This window comes from Pituophis catenifer, unplaced genomic scaffold (genome assembly GCF_029215685.1).
Source record: "Pituophis catenifer annectens isolate HBS135680 unplaced genomic scaffold, rPitCat1.0.hap2 SCAF_3, whole genome shotgun sequence".
Classification (NCBI taxonomy): domain Eukaryota; kingdom Metazoa; phylum Chordata; class Lepidosauria; order Squamata; family Colubridae; genus Pituophis; species Pituophis catenifer.
Genome location: NW_027256883.1, coordinates 5,808,291 through 5,818,516, shown reverse-complemented (window position 1 = coordinate 5,818,516; position 10,226 = coordinate 5,808,291). Strand labels below are relative to the sequence as shown.

Here is a 10,226-nt window from a genome sequence, read left to right as displayed (position 1 = left end):
GTGGCAAACCTATGGCACGCGTGCCACAGGTGGCACATGGAGCCATATCTGTGGGCACGCAAGCGTTGCCCTAGTTTAGCTCCAGTGTCCATGTGCACGCCGGCCAACTGATTTCGGGCCTTCCTGGCCCACCAGAAGCCAGGAAACGGGCTGTTTCCAGCCTCCAGTGAGGTGGGGAAGGCTGTTTTCGCTCTCCCCAGGCTCCTAGAAAGTCTCTGGAGCCTGGGGAGGGCGAAAAACGGACCTACCGGGCCCACCGTGTGCCAAAAGCAGGGGGAGCGCAGGGGGGGTTGTGCGCACATGCTTGGGGGGGCGAGGTGCATTGAATTATGGATGTGGGCACACAGGTGCGCGACCACCCTGCGCTCCCCCCCCGCTTTTGGCACGCGACAGCAAAATGGTTAGCCATCACTGCCCTATACCATTTCAGACAAAGGGTTGTCCAATCTCGTCTTAAAAATCAACTAAGCAGCAGGTCCCAGATATGCTGTAGCTGGGTCTTTTCTGTGATTCAGCTGTGCATTTTCCTTAGGACTACCTCACAGGGCTGTTGTGAAGGCAAAAGCAGGCAAGACCGAAAGGCAAACTGGCAATACCACAAATACATTTCCAGACCAGGGATGGTGCTCCCACCTCGGTTGCAGGAACTGGGCATGGCTAGTCTAGTGAAGAGGGGAGACATGAGAGGAGTCTTCCAGTATTTGAGGGGCTGCCACAAAGAGGAGGGGGTCAAGCTATTTTCCAAAGCAACTGAAAGCCAGACAAGGAATAATGGATGGAAACTGACCAAGGAGAGATTCAACCTAGAAATAAGGAGAAATTTTCTGACAGTAAGAATAACAGAGTCAGAAGGGACCTTGGAGGTCATCTAGTCCAACCCCCCGCCCAAGCAGGAAACCCTACACCATTTCTGACAGATGGCAGTCCAGTCTCTTCTTCAAAGCCTCCAATAATGAAGCTCCCACAACTCCCGAAGGCAACTTCTGTCCCACTGATTAATTGTTCTGACTATCAGGAAATGTCTCCTTAGTTCTAGATCAGAGGTGGGCAACTATGGCCCTTTTATGACTTGTGGACTTCAATTCCCAGAATTCCTGAGCTAACATGGCTGGCTCAGGAATTCTGGGAGTTGAAGTCCACAAGGGCCATAGTTGCCCACCCCTGTTCTAAGTTGCTTCTCTCCATGATTAATTCCCATCCATCATCGTTTCTTCTCCTGATTGTCGTCCCCGGTCAGGAAAATTCCTCCTTATTTCTACAATCAACCCAATGGTACAGAAGTTGCCTTCAGAAATTATGGGAAGCTCCCTCCTCCCTGGAGGCTTTCAAGAAGAAACTGGACTGCCACCTGTCAGAAATGGTCTCCTGCTTGGGCAGGGGGTTGGACTAGATGACCTACAAGGTCCCTTCTGACTCTGTTATTTGGTCAGAAGGGAGAGAGAGGTTCCCGCCCTTTTCTCCTCCTTTCTTTAGCCAAGAGGTCTTCAAACATGGCCGCTTTAAGACTTGTGGACTTCAACTCCCAGAATTCTCCAGCCAGCTGGCTGGAGAATTCTGGGAGTTGAAGTCCACAAGTCTTAAAGCGGCCAAGTTTGAAGACCTATGCTTTAGCCCTTCCCTCGAGGCCCCTCCCTCCCTCCGCGCGTGCCGTGCGTGCCGTGCGTGGCCCCACCCCTGGAGACCGCGGCCACGCCCCTGGCTCCCTGGCCCCTCCCCATTTTCCTTCAACGGGGAGGCCAGCGCAGCGCTGCCTCCTCAGGAGTCCGGCTTGAGCCGGCGGTGCGGAGAGGTCGTCCCGTATTTCGGCTCCGAGCAGGCTCGGGGCCGGTGCTGGGACGATGGACGAGTTGCTGCTGCCCACGGCCGTGCTGGAAGTCTGCGTCTTGGTCGGAGTCTCCCGGGAGAAAGCCAGAGAAGCGCGTCAGGTATAAACACGCGTGTCGGGGGGGAAACGTCGGAATGCGCGCTCTCCTCCTCCCCCCCCACCCCCGGGGGAGGGCTGTTTGGACGGCGCTGCCACAAGTCCCGCGAGGCAGTTTGAGGGGAAGTTTGGCCCGCGGGTGGGGTGGAAAAAGGTTCGCCGGGGCGGGCCTGGGGAGGTTTGCCCGTGTCTTTTTTTCCCTTCCTCCTCGGTCCGCCTGGTTGCCTCCAAATCCGGCAGCCCCGAAGTGGGGAGCCTTTTCGCAAGGAAGGAGAAGGAGAAGAGGAGGAGGAGGAGGAGGGAGAAAGAGGAGGAGGAGAAGAGGAGGAGAAGGAGGAGGAGAGGAAGAAGGAGAAGAAGAGGAGGAGGAGGAAAGAGAAAAGGAAGAAGGAGGAGAGGAGGAGGAGGAGAAGAGAAGAAGGAGAGGAGGAGAGGAGGAAGAAGGAGAAGAAGAGGAGGAAAGGGAAAAGGAAGAAGGAGAACGAGGAGGAGGAGAAGGAGAGGAGGAGAGGAGGAGGAGTGGCAGAAGATGAAGAGGAGGAGGAGGAAAGAGAAAAGGAAGAAGGAGGAGAGGAGGAGGAGAGGAGAAGGAGAGGAGGAGAGGAGGAAGAAGGAGAAGAAGAGGAGGAGGAAAGGGAAAAGGAAGAAGGAGAACGAGGAGGAGGAGAAAGAGAGGAGGAGAGGAGGAGGAGAGGCAGAAGATGAAGAGGAGGAGGAGGAAAGAGAAAAGGAAGAAGGAGAAGAGGAGGAGAAGAGGAAAAGGAGAGGCGGAGGAAGAAGGAGAAGGAGAAGAGGAGAGGAAGGAGAAGAGGAGGAGGAGGAAGGAGAAGGGAAAGAGGAAGAGGAAGAAGAGAAAGAGAAAAAGAAAAAGAAGGCTTTTCCCAGATGAACCTGCGGGTCGCCTCTCTTCCTCCTGAAACACCTGGCCGCGCTTTGCAGACTCACCTGCCTGACCTGGAATTCAGGCTTTCAGTTTATTGATTTTTATTTTTTTTTTTTATAATTTTTATTAAACAGTTTTTTTATAAAACAAACAAACAAAAACAGATATTTACCGGTACATCTTCTTCTTCTGAACATCTTCACATCAGTAATCCATATTTATACATTTTCTCTTTCTTATCTCAATATACCTATGATACATATATTTCTAGCATATCATATATATATATATATATATATATATATATATATATATATATATATATATATCATTATAATATATTCTATTAATCTAAAAATTTTATTTACATTTAACATAAACGGGTACCTAATTTCCTTTCCACAATTTTTATATCTTCCCATTTGTTTCCATATTCCTCCACCTAATTTAACCCATTATTTAGTCTTCCTTTGTTCCCCCCCCCCTTCTCCCCCTTTTCCTCCAACCATTTATACCATTTCTCCCAAACTAAGTAATATTCTGTTTCATCTTTTTCTTGTATCTCCTTTGTGAGCTTATCCAGTTCCGTACACTCTATGATTTTTCTAATCACATTGCCTTCTGATGGTTTATTGATTTCTTGTTTTTTCACAGCCTTGGTAGGAAGGTTGCCAGATCTTGGCAGAGATTAGGGGAGGTAGCAATTGCATGCAGAGTTTAGACTTATATGCCGCTTCGCTGGGCTTTACCACACTCTCTAAGTGGTTTATAGCAGTGGTCCCCAACCCCCGGTCCGCGGACCGGTGCCGGGCCGTGGAGTACCTGGCACCGGGCCGCGCAGCGGCTGGGGGACATAAACGCTGCAGCGCAAAGGCTCCTGGGCCATGCGCAAAAGCTCCTGGGCCGTGCGCAATGGGCCGTGCGCAAAAGCTCCTGGGCCGTGCCCCCACCCCTGCGCGCGCTCAGCGGGCCGCGGCGATAAAAAGGTTGGGGACCACTGGTTTATAGGGTCAGCCTATTGAGCCCCCCAACAATCTGGGTCCTTGTTTTACCGGCCTGGGAAGGACGGAAGGCTGAGTCAGCCTTGAGCTAATCAGGATCGAACTCTTGACAGAATTAGCCTGCAATACTTCATTCTAACCACTGGGAGGGAGGGAAGGAAGGAAGGAAGGAGAGAAACGGAAGGAAAGAAGGAAATGAAAAGAAGGAGACGGAAGGAAGGAAGGAAGGGAGAAGGAAGGAAAGAAGGAAATGAAAAGAAGGAAGGAAAGAAAGAAGAAAGGAAGGAAACAAGAAAGGAAGGAAGGAAGGAGATAGAAGGACAGAAGGAAGAGCAATAACAATAGCACTTATATACCGCTTCGCAGTGCTTTATAGCCCTCTCTAAGTGATTTACATAGACAGCCTATTGTCCCCAACAATCTGGGTCCTCATTTTACTGATCTGGGAAGGATGGACGGCTGAGTCAACTTTGAGCCTGGCGAAGAAATGACGGGAAAAAAATGGAATACAGATAGTCCTCGACGTAAAGCCACAACAGAGCCCCAAATTCCTGTGGTTAAGCGAGACATTTCTTAAGTGAGTTTTGCTCCTCTTTGATGACTTTTCTTGCCTCGGTTGTTAAACGAATCGCTGTGGTGGATAAGTTAGTCTCCCGGTTGTTAAGTGAATCCAGCTTCCCCATTGACTTTGCTTGTTGGAAGGTCTCAAAAGGGTGCCATCGTTGTAAATATGAAGCGGTCGCAAAAGGGGTTAACATGATCTGGGGACACTGCAACGGTCATAAATATGAACCAGTGGCCAAGCGTCTGAATTTGGATCACATGACCATGGGGATGCTGCAATGGTCGTAAGTGTGAAAAACAGTCCTAAGTCCCGTTTTTCAGTGCTGTTGTAACTTTGAATGGTCACTAAATGAACCACTGTATGACGAGGACTGCCTGTATTTATTTTTATAACCTTTGTATGAATCCACCAGATCTTGGCAGAGATTTGGGGGAGATTTGAAAAAAAATGGCAAAAAAACCCCTACCCCCCCCCCCAACCCATGGACTACAACAAGTCCTTGAGTTTTGACCACAACTCAGTCCGGTATTTCCGTTGGTGAGATGGTTGTTAAGTGAGTTTTGCCTCCTTTTATGACCTTTTTTTCCCATGGTTGTTAAGTGAATCACTGCAGTGGTTATGTTAGCAACACGGTTGTAAAGTGAATCTAGCTTCCCCCGTAGACTTTGGTTTGTCAGAAGGTCGCAAAAGGGGTTCACCGCAACCGTCATAAATATGGGTCGATTGCCAAGCGTTCAAATTTTGATGACGTGACCATGGGGCTGCAGCAATGGTGATAAGAGTGAAAAATGCTCATAACTCGCTTTTTTCCGTGCCGTTGTAACTTTGAAAGGTGACTGAATAAACTTGTTTTCAATTGAGATCTATCTGTATTTGCTGTACGACCTTAAAAAGATGATTTTGTTGTTGCCAGCTCAGGAGTTCAGCACTGTTAATTTCCCAGTGGAAAGGCCTGATTCTGAGGCTGAGGTTTGAATTTATTATTTATTTTGAACCCATTAAATGTATTTCCTGCTCACTTCATGATCGAAGCAACTGTGGGCAGCTTGCAATACAATACAAGCAAAGCCAGAATATACCACATGAAAAATATTAAAATGAGCAGGGATCGGATAAAATTGGGAACCAAGTACACTTCTGGTACAGAGGTTATTTGCTATTTATCCAACATTGATTACATTTATATGCAGCCCATCTCGCTATCAAAGTGACTCTGGTCTGCTAACAAGACAAGAAAAACAAGATTATACAACAGTCAACATATTAAAAACATTAAAATTAGGTATTTGATAAAACTGGGAACATGCAGGTGTACTGAGATAATTGTTATTAAACCATTATTTATTTATTAAGCTTATTTGGTACCCATCTCACTACAGGTAGTCCTTGACTTACAACAGTTCATTTAGTGACTGCTCAAAGTTACAGCGGCACCGAAAAAGTGACTTACGACCATTTTTCACATTTTACATTGTTGCAGGATTTCCATGGTCATGTGATCAAAATTTAGATGCTTGGCAGCGGGGATGCCAGATTCACTTAACAACCGGGTTACTACCTTATCAGCTGCAGTGATTCACTTAACAACTGTGGCACGAAAGGTCGTAAAATGGAGCAAAACTCACTTAACAAATGTGTCACTTAACAGCAAAAAGTTTGGGCTCAATTGTGGACGTAAGTCGAGGACTACCTGTATTGAAGTGATTGGGCACCTTATGATACAATAAAAACAAAAATATACAGATAGTCCTTGCTTTACAACAGTTTGGTGACCAAAGTTACAACAGGGCACTGAAAAAATTGATTTGTGACTGTTACCACATTTATGACCGTTGCAGCTTTTCTGTGGTCACATGGTCAAAATTCAGATGCTTGCCCACTGACTCACATTTATGACGGTTGCAGTCTCTTAAGGTCATGGGATCCTCTTTTACGACCTTCTGGCAAGCAAAGTCAATGGGGAAGCCAGGTTCACTTAACAACCGGGTGTTACTCACTTATCAACTGCACGTGATTCACTTAACAACTGTGGCAATCAAGTCTGTAAAATGGAGCAAAACTGACTTAACGACCGTCTCGCTTAGCAAGAGAAATTTTGAGCTCAATTGTGTTTGTAAGGTAGCTTGAGGACTACCTGTAAAGTTGTTCTGCCCCAGCTATGGACCCCAAAGAACACAGCACACAAAAAGTCTAAACAAAACTTAAATTTACTAAAATAACTTAGTCTTTTCCAAACAAAGGCTGTTAATAAACTTTCTTAACAGCTAAAAGAAACCAAAGATAAAGTAATCACAATCTTACTAAGGTTGGCAGAAAGCCCAGAAGCAATTTGCAGAGAATCCAGACGCGAAGGAGAATGAACTAAAGTTGTTCCCTACAACTTGCTTCAGTCGGCGGTCCTCCTTAAATAGGCTAAGGGAGTGGCCAATTAGCCCCAAGCCTTACTCTCGAGGAGACCTGCTCCTGAGGAGTCAGTCCTGCCTTTTGGCTGCTCTGTGCGCCCGTGCATTGAGAAGAAGTTCCTCCTCTTCGTCCTCTTCACTTAAAGGAGCTTCTGGAGGTTCTGAAGGCCCTGGCTGAATCCCCGCCTCTGGCACCACATCTTCTCCAGCCTCCTCATTGTCCGACTCGAGTGCCAGCTGCACAGGCTGCTGGCGCAGCACCACACCAGCCTCCTCGCTGTCTGAATCAGCTACTAGCTGCACAGGCTGCTGACGGGCCACAACAAAAATGTTAAAAATGTTAACAAGGTTAAAATTAACAGGAATTGGATCAAATTAGAAATCAAGTAGACAGAGGGAGGTGGGTCACCTCTGTAAGCCACCATCTTATTGTTGTTGGGTTTTTAAGATTACTGTTATCAGACACTGGTTGTCCCAAAGGTGCTTTTTCAAGAGGCAACTGGACAAGCATGACAACTGGGTGACTGAGAATCTCCATAGACATTCAGACTCTGGTTGGCTACTTTTTTCCACCACAATTCTACCTCTTCCTAGTTTTTGTGCGTCAAAATGTTGAACTCCTCTACTATCTGAAGTTGGGGAAGAGGTTGGCTTGAGGCTCTCAGCCCCCGGTTTCACATTTTTCTCTTGGTTGCAGTGGTTGCAGACTTCAAATCCTTCATGTACTATGTTGGTTGATGATAGTTTGCTAATTTTAGGTCAGTCCAATCTGAAGCCTCACGGGGCAGGTGGCATCAGAAACCTTTGAACCCAATCTTTGTTGTTGTTGTTGTTAGTTGCGAAGTCATGTCCGACCCGTCATAACCCCATGGACAACGTTCCTCCAGGCCTTCCTGTCCTCTACCATCCCCTGGAGTCCATTTAAGCTCATGCCTACTGCTTCAGTGACTCCATTCAGCCACCTCATTCTCTGTCGTTCCCTTCTTCTTTTGCCCTCCATCGTTCCCAGCATTAAGCTCTTCTCCAGTGAGTCCTTCCTTCTCATTCGGTGGCCAAAGTTTCATCTTCAGGATCTTTACATCCACGACTGGAAAGGAATCCCATGATCATTGTCACATTTAAGAATAAAAGAAATAACATTTAACAATTGTTCAGGCCCCATCCGCTACTTTTAAATTGTCCCATAAGACTCTGGCAAAATAAGACACTTACTTTAGTTTAGAAAATATTAAGAATCTCTAGCACATAGAAGGCTGAGCTGCTATTGTCGTATTTCTGCGCAACTCTTGGCTTGCACAAATGTTCCTAATGGAGAATAGCGTTTTGGTCTGTTTTGCATGATACATACATGTTGTAATAAGGGTGGGACGAAACCCCATTTGCAAACCTCAGTAAAAGAAACAGGATGTAACTGAGCCAGTTTTATTTTTCTTTAATGGGCTGCAGTTTATATATCAATAGTATTGCTCATTTCCCTTCTTTATAACGTTTGTTTTTCTAGTTTAAGAAAATACAGAATGATGCTGTGTTGTTAATTCTCAGATTATTCTGTCAATTGCTACCGTGTTCGATGCTAAGCAGATCCAGTATTAAACAAAGCTGTAGTTTTGAAGTGGATGATTAAATATGATTTTGCCTAATGCCTGTATTGACACATGGAGATGTTGCCTTATTTTTTGGTCTTACAACTGTTAATATTCCTTTGAGGGACTTTGAATGAGCCAGGAAAAATATTTTGAACTTGGTTGCTAGTCTTACTCTCCTATTCATTGTATTTCTTACTTAGCTGTGTAGGTTCAAGGTTAGCATACATAATTTTCCTGCAATGTATCTTACCTAATACAAAAACAGCAGATTAGAGCACTAATCTAATCTAATGTGATTAGCATTAGAAGATACTAATAAACAGAAGTTCTAACTAGAACTTCTTTTACAGCCCTCTCTAAGCGGTTTACAGGGTCAGCCTCTGGCCCCCAACAATCTGGGTCCTCATTTTACCCACCTCGGAAGGATGGAAGGCTGAGTCAACCTTGAGCCTGGTGAGATTCGAACTAGCAAATTGCAGGAAGCAAGCAGTTGGCAGAAGTAGCCTGCAGTACTGCACTCTAACCACTGCGCCATCGCGGCTCACACAACAGAAATGTTGGGCACAATTGTGGTCATAAATCGAGGACTACCTATAGAGTGAAAATAGCTGGCCAGGTTACTCACACCCACTGTAATTTTGTAATATATGAGGTAGGATAAGAATGATACTATATATTCCAAAGTTGAGACAGTGCCATACATAGCATAGTATAAAGCAGGGGTCTCCAACCTTGGCAACTTCTTAAACTTGTGGACTTCAACTCCCAGAATTCCTCAGCCAGAAAAGCTTTATACCAGGGGTCTCCAATCTTGGCAACTTTAAGACTTGTGGACTTCAACTTCCAGAATTCCTCAGCCAGCAAAGCTGGTTGAGGAATTCTGGGAGTTGAAGTCCACAAGTCTTAAAGTTGCCAAGGTTGGAGATCCCTGGTATAAAGTATGCTTCTTTGCTCAGAACTGGGTGATTTATTTCCTTCTCGTTCTGTGGGCACTACAACATATGTTGTAATGCGATGGCACAATCTCTCTTTCTCTCTCTCCAGGCTGAGTCATAAGGGTTCATAAAACTATTTCCAATTGACTTATGGGGAAAAACAGCAGAGAAAATTTCCAAGGGTACTATTGTTCATCCTGCCTTTTTTTAAAAAAAAAAAAAAACATTCTTTCATTTTCCCCTCATCTATGAGCAGATATTACTTTTGTTCAATTAGTTCATAACTTATTTAACCCATGATTAAACATTTCAGCATTTAAAAACATATTATTCGGCACAGTTTGCTGAAAAGCGGGAACAGGAGAAAGCATAAATTTCTGGAAACACGTTTAACTAGGTTCCCCTTCTGCACGCATGCATGTGCACACATACACAGCCTCAATGTGTTGTATTTAATATTATTGTGTGATTGTACATTATAGGGTTCAGTGGAAATAATGGCTGATTCTATAGAGCAGTGATTGCTAACTTTTAAATGCGCCCCCCCACGAGCGCACGACCCCCCCCCTGCACTCCCCCGTTTTTGCCACATGATGGCATGGTGGGCCCGGTAGGCCCATTTTTCGCCCTCCCCAGGCTCTAGAGTTTTTCTAGGAGCCTGGGGAGGATGAAAATGGCCTTCCCCCCCCCCCCGGAGGCCCTCTGGAGGCCGGAAATGGCCCATTTCCCAACTTCCAGTGGGACCGGAAGGCCTGTTTTTCACCCTCCCCAGGCTCCAGAGGCTTTCTAGGCGCCTGGGGAGGGTGAAAACGGCCTTCCCCACCCCCCTCGGATGCCCTCCAGAGGCAGATAACAGCCCCTTTCCTGACTTCTGGTGGACCCGGAAGGCTCAAAAATCAGCTGGCGGGCGCACTGGAGCTGAGCTAGAGCAAC

General features: G+C 46.1%; 1 protein-coding gene across 1 annotated transcript in view; it reads left to right on the top strand.

Moving 5' to 3' along the window:
- The first annotated feature begins 1,802 nt into the window (after positions 1-1,802).
- The window catches only part of DENND3 (DENN domain containing 3), a 53,018-nt gene continuing 44,594 nt past the window's right edge, over positions 1,803-10,226 (top strand). The window contains 1 exon segment of the mRNA XM_070941973.1: positions 1,803-1,925. Coding sequence (XP_070798074.1) covers positions 1,839-1,925 — 87 coding nt within the window. The 5' untranslated portion in view covers positions 1,803-1,838.